Below are 22659 nucleotides of genomic sequence, written 5' to 3'. Positions count from 1 at the left end.
CTACTAGCTTTATTTGATTCGAGTTCCTCATGCCATGCTAGATAGGATAAGAACTTTGGAAAAATAATTATTTGCATGTATCTTAGTCAAACATAGATCCAAGGTTTCTAGGGTTGCATGTACACCATAGGAGTGTTAGAATGCTCAAAACCCATCAGTTTGGGCCATAATGGGCTTTAGGTTTCCATTTGGGCTTTTTGTGCAATTGGGTTGGGCCTTGGTTTTGGGCCAAGTAAGAAAAGGGTAAAATGATATTTTATCCTTTAGGATGTTGGTTTATGGAGTGGGCCTCTGAATTTGGGTTTTGGGTTAATTTGATTAAGTCTTGTATTTATTGTTAGTTGACGCGAGATTATCCGGTTCAGCAACTCGAGCACTCATTTGATTATCAGTGGATTGAGGTGAGTTTCTTTATTGTGTTTAGCGGGTCGAAGGCACCAACGTCTCCCCAGGGTTTATTATGTTAGGATGCTAGAGTCTGCGTGACTCTTGCATGTGTATGTATTGGTATGTATACCGAACGAGGCTCGATGTCGGGCGAGGCCCGATGACTATATTGTATGTTATTATCTTTGTGATTATCACATGTATAGTATGATTATATGTTTATATGTGTATTAGGCGGGGTCCGATGTCAGGAGGGGCCTGGTGATTGACAGATCTGTAAACCGAGTGGGGTTCAATTTCGGGCGGGGCCCGAGGCCGAGTGGGACTCGATGTCGGGCGGGGTCCGAGGCCGGGTGGTACACATCGTCGCCGACACTCCAACTGCCACCTTGGGTGGTTGTGTGCGTATGTGTCTATTAGATGGATGTTTTGTGTGTACCGGATTGCTTTGAAAATGTTTTGGGTTAGATTGTAAATCACCACCATTAAAAATGGTGGATACCGCCTCCTGCTGCCATAGACCACCGCCGACCACCACTGCCCGAGGTGGCAGTGGGTGGTCCCCGACCTATTAATCACTGAATTATCTAAACAGTTAACTTTAATCCGAGTGGCACTAGTTTGTGGTTGGAAACCCTAATTAGGGTTTAGAAAACCCTGATATAAGATAGTATGAGAACTCTTGGTCTAGGCTCTCTTGCATGTTCCTTGTTTGGTTATGGGTCTAGATAGGACGATCTGTTCGAGTGGATATATCACATCTGGTTACTTATGGTTACGCATTCTATAGAGGTTAGCTGCTAGCGGGATTGTATGTTATGAGATGTTTAGTAGGCAGTAGTGAGATGTATGATTGCTGTTTGCCTGTATTATGTGCCTACTTGATCCTGATTGTTTATATGTCGACATATTGTGTTTTGATGGGTTGAGGCGATCCTGCTTTGTGCGGTAGGCCAAGATACCCAGTGTGGGCCGGTTGTAAGCCATAGGCATGGAGGCTCGGGAGGAGCGGGAGGGTTAAGTCGGTAGGCCAACAAACCCTTGGTATTCTAACTTGATGGTTGATTGGACCTAATATGTTGGTATTCCAACTCGAGGCTCATTGGGCCAATATGCTTATGATACGAGGGTATTCCATCCTGATGATGATTGTACCCATCGTGGACATGCCTGGTATTCCAACCTGAGGCTGGTTGTGCCAGGCATGAGTGTTTGTATTAATGCTTTGTTTTGTGCGGTGGTATTTTGGGGGAAACTCACTAAGCTTTAGGCTTACAGTTTTGGGTTATGTTTCAGGTACCTCAAATGATCGTGGGAAGGTGAAGGATTGATTGTGCACCTCCTCGTGTTTTGTGTTATGATTTTGGGAAAAATATGATATTAAACATATTTTGAAAACTATGTTGTAAATAAATATGATATCTGGTTTGTTTAAAAAGTTGAATTTTTTTCATGAATTTTATGGGTGTTACAAGTTGGTATCGGAGCCTTGGTTTGAGTGAATTGGAGGAACACTCGTGTGAATCTAGTCTCAAACTAAGGAAAAAGATTTTTAAAAAAAATTTCAAATGGTTTTCAAAATAATCAAGGAGGATGAGATGTGTACGATCAGTCGGAGCCAGTAAGTAGACCCCAAATTACCACACAGTTATTTGAGATTATATTATGTTATGTTAGAACAACATGTTAGTGATAGGCTAGGGATCCTCAGGAATCGTATGATAAAATTGCCTGATATTTGATGCCTTATCTCTTGTAAAATACCTTATTGATCGTTGTATGACTCTTTCGTGTGTGAACTAACTATTGAGTGAATGTGCTACGTCACATACTACATTGGTTAAATGGTCTTAGGGTGGGGGATTTGGTCCTTTTGTGCAGCTCTTTTTTGAGTCCAACCGTTGTAGGATTCAATCCTTTAGCCTAATATTGTTCAAGTTGTGTAGTATGTGATAGTGTTCATGGATAGTTATTTGACACCAATGGAGGTTCGTGTGGCAGTTGACGGTAGGATGAGTTATGTGGGGTCAGTCGGCCAATCGCGATATGGGTAGGTTTCCTCTAAGAAGTGAGGATAGAGTGTATGAGTATGCTATAGTGCAGTGTAATGTTAGGGTTGTTGTCATGATCATCTGAGACAACTACGGGTTAGTGTGAAGGGTAGTATGGGCTCGTACTACTGAAAGTACAAGATCCGTACACGTATCAGGGAGGTCACAAACCCTAATATTTTGTTGGGAATTGGTTACCCTGGTGTTATATGTGTTTTGTATGATATCTCCCTGGTTTATTATCAGTATGGCGAGTACGAGACGATTTAAGGCTGAATTCAAATCAGGATCGGGAGAAGATGGCTAGGATGAGCCAACATCGGCTGAGGACCATGTCAGAGAGATCATTCATGAGGAAGTTGTTTCTTTTGTCCGGCGCAGATATGACGGGGTACTTTGATAACCGATATACGAAGCCTGATATATGCATATTTAGCTAAATATTTAGTATAGATTTTCATTATTTATTAGCTAATTATTTACATATTATGGACAAAAGGTACTCAATAGTGTTCAGATTGTATTTGCAGTCCAAAAGAGAAGATCAGAAGCAAAAGGAAGTAGGAGATACGATTGAAAGCTCAGGAACTGAAGAAAGAAGAAAAATGCTAAATCCTGAAGCTACTCGGCGAGTAGGGACGTCTACTCGACGAGTACACACGAAGATTCGCGAAGCTACACGTGGAGTCCTTGTCGTATACAAAATCCTCAAGGGGACTCACCGAGTCGGTTGTTTACTCGACGAGTAGCCCCTGTTTTGAGATATCTATAAATAGAAGCCACAAATCCGAATGGACTCTCTCTCTGGCTTTTGGGAAGCTTACTTGGCAATTAAGGAGATTGTTGGAGATCTGAAGAACGTGAGAAGAACCCTAATCCTCAATTCTAAGAAGAATAAGGCAATTTAGGTTTAATTTTCCACTTTATCTTTGAATAGGACTATGTCTAGCTTGTCTGAATTCATTTTTTAATTCGTTTTTACTACAATTATGAACTAAAACCTTTATCTTCTATTTAGGGTAGATGATTGTGAACATGGATTGATTTTATGGTTAGGATTAATTTTAATTGGTGATATCGTTTTGTTAAGCTTGTTAAAGAACCTCATATATTAACAACTATTTTCTGTTAATAAATCAGTAATTAAGTTGTATGAACATCTCTTAGTTATTAATTTCATATGATTTATGTGACCACATAGTTATATATCTAGGAATACCGAATGTGGAACTAGAATTAACTAGAAGATAGGTAAGTTAATACGTGAGCTTGTGTGATACACCATCAACAAGAGGTTAATTGAATCACCAATTCAATTAACCATTACAAGTCTTACTTAACCTGAATTAATTAACTAGGGAACTTATTAATTTAGACAACTGGCCACTGCTTGAATTAATCTGTTTTCTAAGGATTAGCAATAACGAACGTGAACCTAATCATCTCAATCGGTAGCCAATGAAAAGTTAATCCGATATATTTACCATAAAATCAACTATAAGATCAATTGCTTCGAGCCTAAATAGAAGTCCTTTTATCATTGAATTTAGTTGCAATTTAAATGTTTAGCTGTTAGTTGCTTAATTAAGTTTTAGTTAAGTTTCTAGTCTTGTAAAACTAGAGAAACCCCTTCTACTTTAATATTTGTTTTAGATAATATTAGTAATTAGATTAATTTACGTTCCCTGAGTTCGATACCCTACTTATTTAGCTATACCACAATTGATAGGTCTATTGCCTTTGTGTTTTTAATTCATAATTAAAAAGTAGGATAAAACTAGTTGGTTTCACACACATCAAAGCCCAAAGAGTTTAATGGGTTCTCGGACCCGCTTGTGGCGATGAGATGGTTGTCTGACGTGGAGGGTTTTTTCTTCACGTGTTCTTGTCTAGATGACTAGAAGGTCAAGTGCGCCCGGAACCTTCTCAGGTTGGGAGCAAGGTATTGGTGGAGACTGGTGACTAGTTCTTATACTCTTGAGTAGAGGGTCGCAATGACTTGGGAACGGTTCTCGGAAATGTTCCGTGCAAGGTATGTTCCCCTAGTAGAGAGGAGAGACAGGCCTAGGAGTACCTGGATCTGAGACAGACGATTGAGTCGGTGACGGAGATCACCAAGATGTTCACTGAGAGGGTTTTGTTCAGTCTTGAGTTCGCTACTTAAGAGCAGGCTCAGATGACTCGGTATTTGAGCATGCTCAAGACGGACATTCGGCAGTTCGTGTCCACCCAACGCTATGGCTCTCTTGCTGAGATTCATGTTGTCGCGAGGAGGTGAGAGATTGAGATAGAGACCCAGGAGAGGGAGTAGTTTTATGATCCAGATTAGTCCCAGCCTGTAGCGAAGTGGTTTAAGTCCGTCGGCCAGAGTTTAGGATCAGTTGGAGGGAGGCGCAAATCTGTTGCATGTCGGTGTAGCGAGGAGGGTTATTTTGGAAGAGACTGCGGGCGGAGTGTGTGAATTTGTTTTCATTACGGTAAGGAAGGCCATATTAGAGCTCATTATTCTTTTCTCAAAGAGGTTCTGGATCCTACACCCTTATCTTAGCAGTTACCTGATGGTCGTCAGGGGACCACTGGGGTCCCGAGGACCGAAAATTGAGTTGGTAGATCTTCCATATGATTTGTGGTAGTATTGATATTCATCTTTAATTTCTGTTTGTGTTTCAAAGTTCAGTTATAATCATGGATGATCAGATAAATGGAGTTATCTTATTTAGCTTTGTTTCAATTGATCTTTTGTTATGTACGGATTAATTATCCTTGTCCTTGATTGTATGCGAGTTCGAATTTGTGAATGCGGTGTGGGTTCGGATTCTCATATGTATGTGGATATCAGTGGTTGGGATCAAGTGGTAGAGTCCAAGATAGTATGGGAATCAAATGCCTATGTAGTTCTCAGTTTCTAGCATATTCCAAGTGAGGGAGAGTGGAACCTCACAGCAGGAAAAACTTGGTGTCAAGTTCAGTTCTCAGACAGATTTCTCTAACCCCATATTTGTGTGCAACTGCTAAATCTTCTGGTTTTGCGGCAAGGTCATTGTCAGCTGTTGGATTTTCCCTTCGATTCATATTAGTCTTAGTTGTGATAGCATATGCACGGAGTGTTTGTGCTTAGACCCTAAGGTGTTAGGAGCTCAGGTCGAGGGTTTGCTTGTCTGCTATCGTCTGATCAGGGGGAGCCCCAATGTTGAGAATGGATAACTTAGTTGGGCTGTCGGAGCAAAGTAAGAGTGTGGTTCAGTTTAACATGAGATCAATTAGTTTTCATTGTAGCGATGCCCTTTTGGTTCAGGATTAGAGCGTCGACGTGTGGCCGAGAAACTCAGAGACCAATTGATTCTGCGGGTTTTCATTCATCTTGTTTTTTGTAGGGGAGTGCATCTTGAAGTAGAAGCGGGAGCTGATTTCGAGGACGAAATCTAATTTAAGTGGGTGAGAATTGTAACATTTCGTTTAAATAAATAAAATAAATAAGTCAATAAATAAATAAATAAATAAATAAGCCCTAAAACCCCCGGGATGTACTTTTTTTTATATATATTGTAACTATTCAAAAAAATTTGGTTTCCATAACTTATGAGTTTAATATAGGTTTTATGAAAAGACTCGTGACATTCCATAACTTGAAGACAAGTTATGGAGTTCATAAAACATTTATGTAAAAGACTCTTCAAGTTCCATAACTTGAGGACAAATTATTGAAGACTTAAACCCATTTAAGATGACATTTAAAAATGAGATCTTTCATTTTCCATAACTTGAGGACAAGTTAAGGATTTCACCGAAAACAATTAGATCAAAAAATTCCAACTAACAGAATCAAACAATTTGTTATAAAGTATGTAATTTCTATTACATGATACATGATATAAATCAAAATGTATCATTGAGACTAAGACCGTAAATGAACCGAACGAACACAAACAAAAGTTTGTTCATGTGCGTTCGTATAAGTTAGTAAAATAAACGAACGAACACGAACGGATAAACGAACAAGTTTTCTTGTTCACGTTCGTTCGCTTAACAAATTATTTTGTTCATGTCGGTTCGTTTATGTTGGTTCGTTTTCTGTCCGTAAACATGATAAACGGACATAAACAAACATATTTGAACATATATGGACATATACTATAGTAATGTAATGAAAAAAATGAACATCTTCTTTAATAAATGAAAGTTTTTTTTTGCTACTTGTCATATTCTTATTCAATTTGTCAAATATCATTTTATGGTTATTTCGAATTATTTTTTTCCCACATGTCATTTTATGGGTTTTTATTTTATTTTATTAAATTCCACATAATATTTTAATGTAATAATTGTAATAAATGTAATAATAAATAGATATCAATTTTATTAATGTACTTATCTTTTAGTTTCAAAATTCGCAAAATTAAAGTTCATTAGTTTTTTATTTATTTAACTTATTTGTTTAAATTTAAAAGATAAAAAACATTTACATTATAATAATTCATTATTTTTTTTAATTAATTATAAATTCAAAGTTTTCAAATATTTTGATATTTATATTTAACTTTTTTTTTATTTTTTTAAATTAACCTATGTAATTCATGAGTCTCACAATTAGTAAACGAATATAAATAAACTTAAACGAACAAACATAAACGAACTTAAACGGACGTTGACGAACATAAATGAACAAATGAAACCATTATTCATGTTTGTTCGTTTAACTATACGAATGAGAGTTTTTGTTCATGTTCGTTTATTTATTAAATAAACGAATATAAACAAACTTTCAGTTGAACTGTTCGTCGAACGTTTAGTTCGTTTATAGCCCTAACTATCTCAACTTTAGCTTCACAACTAAATAAATTTGTCTAAATCCGACACATAGCAGTTGTATAAATTAGAAATGTCATTGTGGACGTCTCGTTTATAAATTTGTCTAAATTCGACATATATCATATGTTGGGGAATTCAAAATAGGGTTATCGGAAATCTAGATCACAAACAGGAATCGTGTAAACACTTTCATTGTTTGATATTTCGACCATATATGCATTGGGTATCACGAAATCCAAACTGGGATAATTCATGAAGCAACAATTCTGATTTTAGGCACAAAATCATAATCAATTTTGATAAGATGACGAAGAAGAAGAAGTCGTCGTTTTCTTTGTGTTTCAAAATATATGCCGTTTTCCCTATCTTATCGAAACAACGGATAAATGAAAACAGTTTTCATCTTTTCAAGAATGACAATTAGTCCTTGTACTGTTTAGTAAATATAAGTGTACATTCTTGCACCTCCTAACTTGTATTATAACTAAAACATTATTTTTGAAACATTTGTTAAGTCCATTATATTAAAATATATTTAGTGATAAAATCACCAACATCATATGATATTTTTCGGTTTCAAAATTCGTTTTTCTTTATATCGTTATAGAATGCATTTTTTTTTTCTTTATGTTGTCATAACTTTTTCATTTTACGTATTTCTCCATATAAATATGAAAATATGAGTAAATTGGAAATCGTCCTTATGGTTTGGTAAAAATTACATGTTTGGTCCCTAACAATTTTTTTGCACTCGGATCGTCCCTGTGGTTTGATTTTGTTGCGTTTTTCGTCCCTATGGTTTGGTCAAATTACATGTTTGGTCCCTAACTGTATGTATGTAAGGGACGAAAAACGCAACAAAATCAAACCACAGGGACGATCCGAATGCAAAAAAAAAAGTTAGGGACCAAACTTGCAACTTTGACCAAACCATAGGGACGATTTCCGTAATTTTTAAAGTACATTGATATAAATTTATTTCAACATGACATATATCTACCATATTTTCGATTTTAAAATATATATTTTTTATATAATTATAAAGTACTGTTTTAAGTCCACAAAAATTTAACAAATTATATCATTCTCATTGAATATAATAATTTATATATCGTACAATTTTGAAACTAATTATACTTTCCCGGTGGTTTCCTCACAGAATATATATAAGTCCTAATTTTACATACAAAAATAAAGTACTTGGTCAAATAATAATAAAAAGAATGTCTTTGGTTTGTGTGTTCCACCTTCTATCATCTTTATTCTGTTTCAAAAGACACAAATCGACATCACCATATTATTTTGTCTTTTATTCAATATTATTTGTACAACACTCAAGTATTATGTCTAATAAAAAGTATTTAACATAAGATTGAAATTAAAAGAACATATAGAACCGGGATACATATATATTTTTTCTTTTATACCGACAGTACTATATGGGCATATGGGTTATTATAAATGTTGTCAGTAACAAAACGAAATAATGCTATAATTAATACCATTAAGGTTTTAGGTTTGTATCCAACTATCCATACATGAATTAATTGGCATTTGTCTAAAGGAGTGGACTTTTTGGGCTTCAAAATTGACATATAAGCCAAAACTAATAAACGTGCTTCCCTCAATGCTATCCTCCATCTCCATCACCCTCTATCCCTTTTCTTCTTCCTTCCTGTTCCCACTTTCTCTCTCCAAACTTTTGCCATTTTCAAGCTTTTCTTGAACTCCACATACACCAGCTGAATTATTGTTGTCTTTATCTACTGGTTTAGTCAAACCTCTTAATTTAATACCCCACATTATTCTCTGCTAAATGTCCGGGTTTATTGATTTTGAACTTCCTTTTTCTCTAAATTAACCAGTAACCGAAGCTTAAAAGACACCAGCTCCTTCTATTGTTGGTGGTTCTAATCCCAATTATATCAGGTCAGAAGATAATTCTCCATTTTTATTGTCGGTTTCTGTTTGGGTAGCTCGAAATTGTGCTATTTTTTCAAAAATTTCTTAGCTTTAAACCAAATGGGATTGTTTGAAGTGCGAATGTTTTAGTCATGGGTTTTTGTTGTTTTACCCAGATATTGTAAGAAATTTAAGATACTTAAGTGTTCTTAGCACACTGTAATTGTATGGGTTCAAAGTTTTGTTCTTTTGCCTTTTTTTCGAGAATACATTGAGGTTTGTTTTAGGGGAAGATACAAACTTTTGATTCTGTTAAGGATGGGTATGTTTGTTCGTGATTCTCATTAGTTTGAAAATTTTGTTTTATGTGGAGTTTGTCGTACAAGTTATCTTAAATTTTAATGCTGCATTCTTTTGTTTAATATTTTTATCGTTTTGTTTCTTATAAACAATTAAACTTCAACAGATTCAATTCTCCAGGTCCTTTAACAACAATACCTTCATCTGACAATGTTTTATTGAATATCTTCATCTAAATTCTAACAACCAAATCGATTGTTTCATCAATTTCAGAAAAAAAAAAAAACGATGGAAACACTAACCTCATCTGCTGCATCTCCGGCCAACTATGATGAGATCGCTATGCAGCAAACATTGCTATTTTCCGACAGTTTGAAGGTAATTTCATCATCTCATGTTCTTGATTCTCTGTTTTGCGTGTTGTAATGGTTGATTTTATTTCAGGATTTAAAGAATCTGAGAAAACAACTGTACGCAGCTGCTGAATACTTTGAATTATCTTACACCAATGATGACCAAAAACAACTGTGAGTAAGGAAATTACTTAAAAGCCATTGTAACTAATTTCAGCTTAAGTTTACTTGTTTGTGTTGTGTTGTAACAGAGTGGTTGAAACCTTAAAAGATTATGCAATCAAAGCTCTGGTGAACACGGTTGACCATTTAGGTGCTGTGTCATGTAAGGTCAACGACCTTTTAAGTGAAAAAGTGAATGAAGTTTCAACAACAGAGCTTCGAGTATCATCTATTCAACAGGTTCTTTTTCATTTCACATTAGGAAATAGGAATCTTGACAAAATATTGATTTCCAATTCCATTATCAATTATTTGATGTTGTTGTGTGTGTTACAGAGACTAAGAGTATGCCAGGGGTGTTTTGATCATGAAGGCTTAGCACAACAGTCTTCATTGATAAATATTCCAAAGTACCATAAAAGATATATCTTGCCAGGTAACAAAACCTTAATTTTTCTTTAATTGTTTTGCCGAATGATTCATTAATTTAATTGTTTTTTAAAAATTTTTACTGCTCAGTTGGAGAGACAATGCAAGGTGGTATGAGAACAAAATCGAAGTACCAAGGATGCAGTTTGGATGATGAAGACGAGTGGCACGAATTCAAGAATGGTAACAATTTTATTCGGTTGTTTGTTACTTTGTTTTATATATAAAAACATTTAATATTTATAAAACTTAAAATCTTAAATCTGTTTTTTGTTACACGCAGCTGTTCGTGCTACAATCAAAGAAAAAGAAACACCACCATCTTTGGCCAGGTAAATCCTTTTTTTATTATTTAAAAATAAAAAATATTATTACATTCAGTTCATGTCTAATTATTAAAGATTAAATCAAATAAAAAAATGAAGCAAAAGACGATCCCCATCTCCTACACCCCAACAACCAGGATCGTTTGCTTTCACTGCTGCAGTCACAAGAAAAGATTTAGGTATGCACACTTTCATTTTTTTTCATTAAGTTCTACATAATGACGTCTGGATAAAGTGTAACAAATAGGTAAAGGGTTATAATCTTATGCATCAACTTGTTTTTTTTTTTTTTTTTTTTTTTGGCTTAACCCCTTCAGTCATTATGTTCAAGACTAAGGGGTTGTTTGATATGCCTCTTACCGGACCGGGTAAGAGGCTGGCTGAGTCAGATTCAAACTGTTTGATTCCATAATTAGAAATCTTTGATTCGGTCCTAGACATAACCCTGATTCGATCTAATTCTGTCCTAAACTATCAAACAACCTCTAAGTAAAAAAAACAACCATGTATAACTATCCAAATGAAGTGTTTAACTCATTAAGCTCATTAAGTAACAAAGAAACATCCCCATAATTTTTTCTAAAAAGACAATTTTTTTAACTCTTCTTCATCATGAATCAGAAAAAAGATCAATTTCACCACGTAGATTTTCTCTTTTGCGTACGGGTTCTTTGTCTAGTAGGCCAACAACCCCAAATTCAAGATCGACTACTCCTACTAATCGCAGTAGGCCAACAACTCCAACCTCGGTCTCCCGACAAATGGTAATTAATAATTCGATGCAACAAATACTTTTATTGCTTTTTCTTGATTCAAATATTGTAGTGATGATGTGGACCAATCGTTCGCTCCCATGTGTAGCTTTCGGAGCCTAGGAAATCGGCTTCAATGCGTATGCATGCCGACAGAGAAACAAACAGAGAGACAGACCAGAACCAGAACCAGATTCCAAGCAAAAGTAAACGATTACTCAAGGCATTGCTTAGTAGACGCAAGTCTAAGAAAGATGACATGCTTTACACTTATTTGGATGAATATTAAAGAAAAAGACCAGGTCAAAAGTTGGCATACACATGTGCTTGTTGTAATCTTGTTTAAGTCATCAAGTGATAGATAGAATGTATTATTTTATTATTCTCGTGGACATCATTAGGTTTCTAAATTCTCATCATCATTATATAACATAATGTTTAATCAATGTTACACACAAAAAATGTCTCCGAAATCCAGATATCATTATGTTACAACCACCAAAATCCAACAAGTATAATAACACTAGATGTTTTGATGCTCAAGATCACCAAATTGTTCGATTGTTTTTGTGGCTAGAGTTAAGGCATCCATAAAGGCGCTATATGATGCACGAAGAAATCTTGCTTCAACTGCTTCAAAATGCCTATAAAGAATAAACACAATATATTTTCAACAAACACAAGCTTTTAAATCACCGAATTGGTCACAATATTTCCTATTTGTTTATATCATTTAAGTTAACTCACACTGAAAGTTTCCCATCAGACACTGACATCAGCCGCTTGACTTTATCTGGTTGGAGCTGGAAACAGGAAGATGAAAATAAAATAGTAATAATGAGCAAAATGGAATGTTTAGATTAGAAATGACATAAATGATGAAGAGATTATTATAAAAGTATACCTCCTTGTCAACAGCTAGCGTTGAATATATTATGCCAGCATTTTCATCAGACTTATAATCTACTTCCAAATCACTGTAGAGTGCAGACAAAAGCTTATAATGAGATTTTGAATACAAACTTTAACATCGTTACTTTGTGGGCGTTACATTTACATATTTGTTAAGAGGAAAACTCACCAGCTGAATTCCCATGGAGATGGAATAGTTTTTTGGGCATCTTTTTCAATCGCAGGAGCAACAGAATCCATTTTTATCTGAGAAAAAGACAAATATGTTTAGTTCTATTTACCACTTTTCAAGACATTAATGAGATTACCTAAATAGCCACCCTTTTTGCAGATAAGTGGATAACATCTTCAAAATGGGTCGAAACCACCAAAACAACTTTATTTTGGTGATTTTTGTAGATGATCCGACCCATTTCACAGATGTCATCTCCAAAATGATAGGTCCCACAGATTAGATGTAACAAAAACTCCATTTACGTCTTTTTCTTCATTTTACATAAAATAAAAAATAAAAACTGAAAATTCTCTAAAAAAAACACGGTCAAACATAACTCCCAGTTACAGTCCTAAACACCGATCTCCTTTCAAAGATCTCATTTTAAGGTATTGGAATTTTAATTTAACGATACATCATACATGTTGGTTTTATGAATGTTTAATAAAATAAGTAGCCAAATATTTATTTCTATGGCAAAAATTTAACTGAGAAATGCCATTTTCGCGGATGATATCCTCGAAAATGTTCACAGATATCTGATTTGACTTTTTTTTTTTTTTTATCTGCCTAAAGTCCGAAGAATATCGCATTTCAGCTAATATTTACCATAACTGACATTTACTTAAAGAGTTGAATCTAGCAATTAAATACTGAACATTCTGTATCACAAAAACAAATTACACCAAAATCCATAGAAATATGCATTATAAAAACATTAAGTTGACTTAAAAAAATAAAATTGAAATTGCACTTCTTTCTTTGATTTTAGTTAATAATTTAATTATAATCAGGTCATATCAATCGATCTGCTGTCATGTGTAAGTAAAGCAATAAAACGTCGGAATAATTGCTTACCAATTTACTGCGTTACCGGATTCTGACAAGACGACGGATACAGGAGGTGCCTACGGCGGCGTCCGAGGGAATGATTGGCCGGAAGCAGATGTGTGGAGGCCGGAGGGTTTTAGACGCACTTATTAGACTTATCAGTCTGTAAAGCCACAATAAATTGGTGATATGGATAGACTTTTAAAATGGGCCTCAATCCCTCATTCCCATCTGTTGTTTTAGGCCCAAAAGCTCAATTTTAATTTTAATTTCGTTTCTCTGAAAATTATCTTCCTCAAATATCTTCAATTATTTGATCCTAGTATCCGAGTAATTATGAAATAAAAGTTGAGTACAAATAATGGCAAAACCAGAAACATTCTTCAAACTTCAAACTCAAATTTATATACATACTTCCAACTTGAACATCCTATTTACAGACATCAGAAATGTTTCAAGATTATAAACAAACAAACACATCTATATACCAGACAAGATCTGTATATAGAACAAATCTTCAACTCTATTTACAAACATAACATTAACATGGACATGTTCAAATGTTCAATTGTTCAAACAAACCAATCAATCAACCAACAAATTCATCTGAATAACCAACCCAATGTCCAACCAAGTAAGAAACCCGCACCACCAAGACTCAAACCCAAAACAAAGCTCCCAAAAGACTTTCCATTTTTGTATCTTGATGATCCAGAGTCAGCCTTCTCCTTCTTCTTCCTCTTCCAAACCCTTTGCTGATGATACTTACTGTTCCTAGTAGCTTCCAGTTGCAATATACGAAACCATTGCTTGTAAGCAAATAGCTGTGAAGCTTGCTTCATAAACTGACTGATCATGTCTTCTTTTTCATTGTTTGCTTTTTGTGCAGCTTTTTCAGCTTCCCTTGCTCGTGTTTGAGAATGGCAAAGTGCTTCCAAAAGCTCAGCCTTGCTCAGTTCATCTTGACTCTTTTTCTCTGCTTCAAATTCCTTGATTTTTGCATATTTTTCTTCCATTTCCATGGTTTCCCATGATGGTTCCCAGAAAGAGGTGGGATTTTCTTTAGGTTGATGGTGTAACCACCATTTGGTGTCACCTGCAAGATCATATAACTTGACTCCATCACCAGGACTTTCTTCTGAAGGTAATTTAGATGAAGATGGTGAAGTTCCCTTGTAATCTTCTTGAACTATGGAACTATTAGCGTAATGAACCCACCTAGGCTTACCTTCTCCTGAATCCATTATCTCCTGAACAGAGATTTACAGAAAAATCAAACGAATAATTAGGAAATAGCACATCCGCCGCCGGTTACTAATATAATTTCTGAATCTTCAACAAATCGATATCAATTCTGCATAACTAAGTACTAGATTTGAAGTCAAATTGGAGCTATCCTACAAATCGGATAGTTAAGATTTAATCGAAAACAATCAAACCTGAAAACTTCAGAGTCGTTATAGGGTTAACCATGGAATTAAGGAACAATCAGATACAACAGCAATTGATTACTCATCTCAAGAGTTGATCCGATTAAACAAAGTAGAAATTGGCAGATAATTAATGATGAAACGAACAATAAAGAGTAATACCTGTTTAACATGAAGATGGGTAACAAGATATCGATCGATGAATCTGGTTTCTTGGTTGGTGGTCGTATTCAGCCTTCAGGTTTTTGTTTTGCTAACTGCAAGTGTGAATTACAAGACACGTCCTCCACTATTGCAAAATTTTTCAAATCAAACCCTATAATACGTTTTTAACGATAATCGTCCCTCAAACAAGAACAGCTCTTCATATTGATCCTTCTATCTATTACCATTTAAGGTCTTTGTTTCCCTCAATGCAATCATCAATAATGGAATGGATATAGGTAATAAAATAAACAAAGTAATGATATAAATAATTACATTTCATTGGCATGTATAGTTGACTCGAAGATATCAAATGAATCATTAAAACATGTTATTTGTTATTAATAATAAAAAACTAAATTAAATTAAAATTAATCAATAAAGAGAAAATGTTGTTTTATAAAAAAATAAATTTTAAGCAAATAGTGATAAATTGTTACATAAATTGTATATAAACATATTTCATTTCATTCGATATACATATTATATGATATCTAATTAATTAAAAAGATTATCTACAATATAAAATACTTACAAAATAAAAAGAAAAATACCATAAACTCTTTAAAGATAATAATAAATATATTTTTCATATATCTTGTAAAACTAAAAAATATCTAATTGAAGTTTTTAAAATTAAAAAAAATTAATATTTGTTGATGATTATATGAATAAAAAAATTTATAATTATAATACATATAATTTCATTCTCGACATGACTTAATAATTCTTCCTGATATAATGAAAATTCCATTAAATATTTTGTAAGAAATGTTTCATTCAATTCCTTACCATTTTTTTTTTCATTTTGTGATAACGTTCTATTAATTTCTGCATACCAAACGCTATCTTTGCTTTCTATTATAAGGTTTTCGCAACGTAAAGTGTCTTCTGCTTTTTAATTTAATAATATTAATACTAACCATCAAGAAACAAATATTTTGCTTACATATAGGATTGGGAAAAAATGTATATAAGAGAGCAACTTTCTGTTTAAGATAAATGTGTTATTTAATGGACCATAAACTTAAAAGATTATAAGGTGTCAATTTATGTTTAATCACGTTAGTGGCTATAGGTCTACCGAAAAAGGGGCGTAACATGAGAGAGAGCACTTCAACTAGGAGCCGGAAGAAAAACTCCAAAACAAGGCTCATAATGTTGAAAGCTATATCAAGATGAAATAACTCCAGTATATACTATATAGAATGAATTCATTATGTTTACTTAATAAATATATAAGTATAAATGTATCATATCAAATAGAGTAAATTACTGAAACCGTCCCTATGGTTTGATTAAAATTGCACGTTTGGTTTCTAACTTTTATTTTTTCTTGGATCGTCCCTATAGTTTGATTTTGTTGCGTTTTTCGTCCCTATGATTTGGTCAAAATTGCAAATTTGGTCCCTACCTTTATGTATGCAAGGGATGAAAAACGCAACAAAATCAAACCATAGGGACGATCCGAGTGCAAAAGAAAAGTTAGGGACCAAACGTGTAATTTTAACCAAACCATAGGGAAGATTTCAGTAATTTACTCTATCAAATATATTGAAGCTAAAGAAATTTATGGCAAACTTACACTCATACAAAACTTCATGGACTACTTTAACACATTACACATGGAACCACACCAACAAAATCCAAGAAAAATCTTACAATCGCAAATGTAACCCTCCCCAAGCCTTCTATCACAAAACCATTGCGTTGACTTTATTTTATTTCATTTCATTTAACATCAATTCTTTCATAAACTGAAAGTCAGCTGGGTTGCGTGGATGCCAAACCCAAAATTTTTGTAGCTCCTCGTTTGTTAATCTGAAAATTTTGTTTCAATTAAAGAAAAAAATCAATTCTTCCCTGTTAGAATTTTAGATCACCTGGTAGGAAAAGTCACAAGTGTCTGTATTGCAGTATTGTTAAAGGAATCTAACAGATCCCTTGCTTTTCCTTCTTGTTCATGGTTTCTTAATCTGATCATAAGGGTTTACATCCATGGTTTTGTCAAGGTAAAGTGTCACCAAGGTGCTTACAAATACAAACTGTTGAAGACAATGGCCTATATCAGTATCAGTTCTTGCATTTCTCTTGGGCTATTAATTACATCAACAAACATCTAGACTAAAGTATCTAAGCTTCTTCAAGTGTTCAATTCATACCCTCAATTAATCTTTCCACTAGCATAAATATTCTTAGCAAAACTCCCAACAAACAATGGAGTCTATCTATCTTTAAAGAAAGCTCTTGTAGATCCTGTAATCTTTGACAATTGCCTTAAAGACTTTTTGGGATTTGTTCAGAATCAGATTGGGTGGAGATTTAAGACTATTCACACAATCGGAAAAGATGAGCGGTTTCATCAGATTCATAATCCGAAAACATATGACCCTCCGATTCCTCCCCCGATTCAAACCCATTTTCACAAACATCTTCACCGGAATTGGAATTGGCAGCAGTTTGTTTCTTATATAACCCTCGGCTCTTATCCAGAAACCCTTCCTTCATCAAACATCGAAACCTCTCCCTGATTTCAGAGATCGGGTGTTTCTGAACAAGTCGATGACGATCATACGCTTCCCGAAGAACAACCGTTTGGGTGTTGTTCTTCTTTGAGATGTAGAAAATCCCAGGATGACGCTCGAAAACCTTTGTAAATTTCTGAGGAAGATTCAATGGATTCCGGAGATTGCTCACGTTCCGGCGATCGGTTTTCTTTTCAATCGTGAGATGTAAAAGTTCGTGAAATACTCCGACGATTCTCTTCTCGGAAACATCTGTCCGTCGATCCAAATGACTGGAATCGGAATATGGCGATGTGTATGGGAGCCTCTGCCATTCCTCCAACCACTTCATTGATTTCCGATTTAACCCAAATCCCCTTGGGAATCCCACATTGAAACTTAATCTACCATTTTTAACATCGTCTTCTTCTGCATTCGTTTCTAATTGGGAAAGGGGAAGCTCATTGGGTGGAGATATGAGTTTTAAAGCGAGACGATTGTGGGGAAGAGGAATCAAAGAGAACATATTTTCGTATTTTGAGATGAAAGAATCGAGATAATCGTAAGGCAACCCCAAATCCCATTTCAATTGGTCGATTGTATGTAAAGGAAGAATCGTGTCTTTTGTGAGGAGAAGAAGCTTTATGATTCTATCGAGTAAATCTTTCTGATTTTGCTGGAAAACCGCCATGGATTCTTGGTTTAGTCGAATAGCATCTGGGGTTAATCTAAACCAGGGAACAAGAGTACCACCGGTGTCAGGAAGATGAAATTCATCGAAGATATTTGGGTATCTTCTCATAAAGGTGGAAACTTTGAGGTCTTCGGGAAGACCCAGTTGGCCTCTCCGCCGGCCGGAGAGACGGTAGATGGGGAGGCAACAACCAGGATCGGCTGCTATAACTGACACGATTACCCAGGCTGCTCTGAGCTCTTTTTCACCGGTTACAACAGAATCTAGTACATTATCCTTCACCCATTTCAATTTTACGTTAACTAAACTGTATCTTTGATTATGTCTAAACCCTAGATTACTATGGTGATTGCAGGGAAATTTGCAGTTTTTCCCGAAACCCAAACTCCACCGGAGCATCTTCAGCGTATTAGACAATTTGACTAGTGATTCAAAGCAATTAACGGTTAGAGGACTTAAGAAACAAACTATGTGGGAAAAATACCTGCAGTTCTGAGATAGAGGAGTTGTCGGCGGTGCGAATTGTTGTCGATGCACCTCAGAGTCGTTTTAGGGTTAACCGTGGAATTCAAGGAACAATTCGATACAAATGCAATTGAGTAGTCATCTCAATAGTTGATTGGACTAAACAAGAATTTGGCATCGATGATGAAACGTACAAAAAAGAGCAGTACCTGCTAAACATGAAAGTGGGATGGCGATTGAGTAATCCGGTTTCATGGTGGCTGGTGGTGGTCACTGGTCATATTCTCGCTTTTGTTTTGCTAAATGTGTGAATAACAAGATTCATCCTTCCCTACTACAAAGTTCCAAATATAACCCTTTGCTACGTTTTTAGATTAAACAAGAATAGGTCTTCAAATCGATCCTTCTATCATTTACAGTTTAGTAGTTTACCATGATACTATCTTTGTTAGGTGTCAAGATGTTGGACACACTTTAAAATTAATTAGGTTATAACCCGTGGACTCTACGGATGAAAATTTTAAAAATAATTTTAATTAAACAATAACTTAATTATTAATATAATAACATGTGTCAGTGTTATAGTTGTAAAACAGATCGTGTTAAGTTGTATTTAATTTTCTACATTAAATTGAAAAAGACAAATTTGTCCTTATAAAAAAAAGGAAAAAATAATATGCATTTAAAATAAAATTTGTAAATTGTTGTCAAACAAAGAAATTTGAAGTCGATTTTATGTTAAATGTTGTTATCAATTTTATTTTGTGAAACAAATACCATATACACATGTGAGTATTTTTTTACCGGTTGAAGTACTACAATTGTAGTATATAGCAACTTACATACATCTATTTGCATTTTATAACATCATAGTTTCGTATGTATGTGTTATAAAGATATATATTTTTTTCATTTTAAGATATTGTTACAGTTAAGAAATCATTATATAAAGTATGGGGCTATAATAGGAAATAATTCTATAAAAAATATGCCTCCAATAGGAAAAACTGAAATTGGAATTGCTTAAACAATTATTAAAAATTGATATATGACGTTAATAAGAAATAAGTAGAAATACCAAAATACGAAAAGTATAAGTAAATTAACAGCAGGGGTAATATGGTCTTTATTTAATTTAAAAATGCTAAAATTGTATTAAATTAAAGCATCACTACACGAATCTAATTTTATATATAGCTATGTGCAACCATTTATCTGCAAATATATGAAATTATATAAATATGATGACAAGTAAATAGTTTTTAATCATTCTTATGTCACAATATGATGAATTTATATTACACAGTAAAAAAACATATTAAAAAAAACCATATCTAATTGATACCTTGAATTTACATTTGATAGTAAACCTAATAGTTTACTAATCTTTTTTTTCTTTATTGATTAACATATTAATAGCTAGCTGGTGGTTTTGTTTTGTGTTTATTATTTAAATCATTAACATCCCAAATTTCCATCCTGTTTAAATTGATTTTTCTATTTAACTTTTTTCACAATAATTAGAATTTGTCATATTTGTCTTTATGTTCAATTATTATGATCCATATAAATAAAGTAGATGGTTTTAACAACATACCTTTATTGATAATAATAATAAAATAATAACAACAATACATTACCTTTTTGGCCTTTTAAAAAGTTAAATTATGATGCTATAAAACCATTAAAACAAAAAATAATTTCTATAAATGAAAAAATTGAAGAGATAAAACTTTTTGGCCATTATTAAAAAAATACAACTTTGTTTAAATGAAACCTTTCCTGTTATAAAATTGTTAAAACATAATGCCGTATGACTTCCAATGTTTGATACTATAACCTCTATTGTGAGGTCCATAACCCAAAAGATATCCATTTACCAAACTCAATGCATGTATAACCCTTAAAACATATAAATTATACTTCAACCAAGACAAAAAAAAAAGTCAGAACAACTTTTCAATTATGAAACTCTTAAAACAGAAAAATATGATGCTATAATATGAGAATAATAAGACAATAAAAAAAGTACATTGTCATTTTTCCCTTTTGAGTAAAAAAAATTAAAAAAAATAAATAAAAGTTCTTGTTATAAAAATGTTACAACATAAAAGTATGATGCTATAAATGAAAAACAATTTTTTTTGTCATAACTCAAAACTGTTACAACAGAAAAGTATGATGCAATAAATGAAAAAACCAAAAGCACTTTATGGAAAAACAATTTCTGAAACATAATCATTTATCAGAGTATGATGTTATAACCTCTATTGTGACCTTTATAATCCAAATAATATCCATTTACAAAACTCAGTGAATATGAAGCTTCAAGTTCTTCGGTTCAAGAGTTTCTTTCCCCCATCTCAAGTAAAAAAACGACCCAACACAAGCCACCTAACCAAAAAGGACAAAATATAACATTGATATAAAGGCCAACGGATAGCTGAAAAAACAAACATGAATACAAAGGAAAAGAGCAACCAACCAAAGCCAATACACGACACAAGAAACCAAACTAAACAAATCAACAGGAACTACAATAAAAAAACCACAAAAAGGAAACCAAGCCTAACCATGACAACAACAGACCAACACCATCCCAATGAACTAAACTAAAAGGAAATTTGTGAAGAAAAGCAAAATATGACAATCACACAGGAAGCAAGGGCAAAACCTTCCACCAAGCTAGAAAAACTCACCAACAGCTAGAAGAAAGTAAGAGCAAACCAACAAATGCACATCCCATGAACTATTAAGCATTAACTGTGAAGATCAACCATAACCACCCTCAACATAAGCGTGCAACACACAAGGGCAAAACCGTAACTAACACGCTTAAAAGTAACGATAAAATAAATGAAAGAGGATGTTTAGTAATAAAAATGCTATTTTTGGGTGGCATCAAAACCATTTCACATTTATTTTTATTTTTATTTTTTAAAGCATTGTAGTTTAAAAGTAAATTGCTATTTTTGGATGGTGGATTTCAACATATACCCACCCAATTATAGCATTGTACCTTAAAAGTATAATGTTATTTTTGGGTGGCAATTTTCAAGAAATACCCAAATATAGGCTTACATCTTAATATTTTTTTTTTTTATCTTTCTTGTCCCCACGGTTACACTCTGGTCCTAAATCATCACCACAAGCTATGAGGTTTAAATATAAAAAAGAAAAACACTATGGGCATTAAACCATAAAATCTACCAGATGGGTTCATCTTAATCACATAAGGATCCAAAAACCTAAAGAAAAATAATCACATTCTAAGAATTTGTAAAAAATGAAATCACTCAATATATATAAAAAAAGATGAAAGAAATTATATGAGCGTATCAATGAACTTGAAAACATATTAGAAACATGTTTAGACTTAAAAATTGATGAATTGTTATTTTATGAGTTCATTGAGTTAGGGCAAAGTAAAGCCCCACAGCACAATAAAAACAATCAAAGCTTTCAACAATTTACCTACTTATCCAAACCATATTGTTTAGTCCCAAATGTTTTGAAAATTATAATCATAAACAACTCTTGACGAACAACCTAAACTGATAATTATAATCCTCATATAATTTCATTTCAATGAAATCAGAATGAACAAATAAGTAGAGAACAAACACACTTCTCCAATCACATATCATAAATTAATCATCATGTAAACAAAACCAATGTCTTTTTTAGGTGGGGGCTCACATTTGGAACGCATTTTCTAAATGACATCTTTGTAAACGGCCATTAATTGATTCCTGATGGTCCTTCATCACCATCAATCCTTGCGTTGTTCATTCGCTCAAAATGACATATTTCTAACATATTCAAAAGTATAGTGAATCCCTTAAAGTAAAAATCACATTCAAAGAATCACAATAGAAAACAAAAGGAAGGATAATTTCGTACCATTAAATTGGAGTAAATAAAAATTGTCAAA

The 22659-nt window shown here is 33.7% G+C and overlaps 4 protein-coding genes across 5 annotated transcripts; 1 reads left to right on the top strand and 3 right to left on the bottom strand.

The window, feature by feature from the left end:
* Nucleotides 1-8868: 8868 nt before the first annotated feature.
* On the top strand, nucleotides 8869-11853 carry ABIL2 (ABL interactor-like protein 2). The gene is made up of 10 exons (XM_079013128.1): nucleotides 8869-9176; nucleotides 9723-9827; nucleotides 9894-9976; nucleotides 10054-10204; nucleotides 10301-10400; nucleotides 10484-10576; nucleotides 10677-10725; nucleotides 10819-10898; nucleotides 11341-11483; nucleotides 11581-11853. Exons 2-10 carry the CDS (start codon nucleotides 9738-9740, stop codon nucleotides 11758-11760), a joined length of 969 nt encoding a protein of 322 aa, XP_078869254.1. The 5' UTR covers nucleotides 8869-9176; nucleotides 9723-9737; the 3' UTR covers nucleotides 11761-11853.
* A 15-nt stretch (nucleotides 11854-11868) lies between these two features.
* On the bottom strand, nucleotides 11869-13611 carry LOC145065993 (uncharacterized). Its single transcript, XM_079013131.1, has 5 exons — nucleotides 13456-13611; nucleotides 12553-12629; nucleotides 12376-12448; nucleotides 12219-12274; nucleotides 11869-12115 (listed from the first exon to the last, which is right to left on the bottom strand). Exons 2-5 carry the CDS (start codon nucleotides 12621-12623, stop codon nucleotides 11995-11997), a joined length of 321 nt encoding a protein of 106 aa, XP_078869257.1. The 5' UTR covers nucleotides 12624-12629; nucleotides 13456-13611; the 3' UTR covers nucleotides 11869-11994.
* A 196-nt stretch (nucleotides 13612-13807) lies between these two features.
* On the bottom strand, nucleotides 13808-15153 carry LOC145065991 (uncharacterized). 2 transcript variants are annotated; one of them, XM_079013129.1, is made up of 2 exons: nucleotides 15021-15153; nucleotides 13808-14678 (listed from the first exon to the last, which is right to left on the bottom strand). In XM_079013129.1, the coding sequence occupies exon 2, from the start codon at nucleotides 14670-14672 to the stop codon at nucleotides 14031-14033; it is 642 nt and encodes a 213-aa protein (XP_078869255.1). In that variant the 5' UTR covers nucleotides 14673-14678; nucleotides 15021-15153; the 3' UTR covers nucleotides 13808-14030. The 2 variants fall into 2 exon arrangements, with proteins under 2 accessions (XP_078869255.1, XP_078869256.1); XM_079013130.1 differs by lacking the exon at nucleotides 15021-15153 and adding an exon at nucleotides 14868-15011.
* A 1496-nt stretch (nucleotides 15154-16649) lies between these two features.
* Nucleotides 16650-19048, bottom strand: LOC145068445 (Ubiquitin carboxyl-terminal hydrolase family protein). Its single transcript, XM_079015415.1, has one exon. It carries the CDS (start codon nucleotides 18657-18659, stop codon nucleotides 17391-17393), a length of 1269 nt encoding a protein of 422 aa, XP_078871541.1. The 5' UTR covers nucleotides 18660-19048; the 3' UTR covers nucleotides 16650-17390.
* Nucleotides 19049-22659: the final 3611 nt, after the last annotated feature.

This window comes from Lactuca serriola, chromosome 8 (assembly GCF_051521515.1).
Source record: "Lactuca serriola cultivar US96UC23 chromosome 8, Lser_US96UC23_V15, whole genome shotgun sequence".
NCBI lineage: Eukaryota > Viridiplantae > Streptophyta > Magnoliopsida > Asterales > Asteraceae > Lactuca > Lactuca serriola.
Note: the sequence above shows the minus strand (reverse complement) of the source record. Positions and strands in the feature narration are given on the sequence as shown.

Coding starts and splice junctions, on each gene's coding strand:
- ABIL2 (XM_079013128.1), top strand. CDS start 9,738: ATGGAAACACTAACCTCATCTGCTGCATCTCCGGCCAACTATGATGAG. Junction 10,205..10,300: donor GAGTATCATCTATTCAACAG/GTTCTTTTTCAT, acceptor TGTGTGTTACAG/AGACTAAGAGTATGCCAGGG. Junction 10,899..11,340: donor AGTCACAAGAAAAGATTTAG/GTATGCACACTT, acceptor ATCATGAATCAG/AAAAAAGATCAATTTCACCA.
- LOC145068445 (XM_079015415.1), bottom strand. CDS start 18,659: ATGCTCCGGTGGAGTTTGGGTTTCGGGAAAAACTGCAAATTTCCCTGC.
- LOC145065993 (XM_079013131.1), bottom strand. CDS start 12,623: ATGGATTCTGTTGCTCCTGCGATTGAAAAAGATGCCCAAAAAACTATT. Junction 12,275..12,375: donor CGCTAGCTGTTGACAAGGAG/GTATACTTTTAT, acceptor TCCTGTTTCCAG/CTCCAACCAGATAAAGTCAA. Junction 12,116..12,218: donor TCTGATGGGAAACTTTCAGT/GTGAGTTAACTT, acceptor TATTCTTTATAG/GCATTTTGAAGCAGTTGAAG.
- LOC145065991 (XM_079013129.1), bottom strand. CDS start 14,672: ATGGATTCAGGAGAAGGTAAGCCTAGGTGGGTTCATTACGCTAATAGT.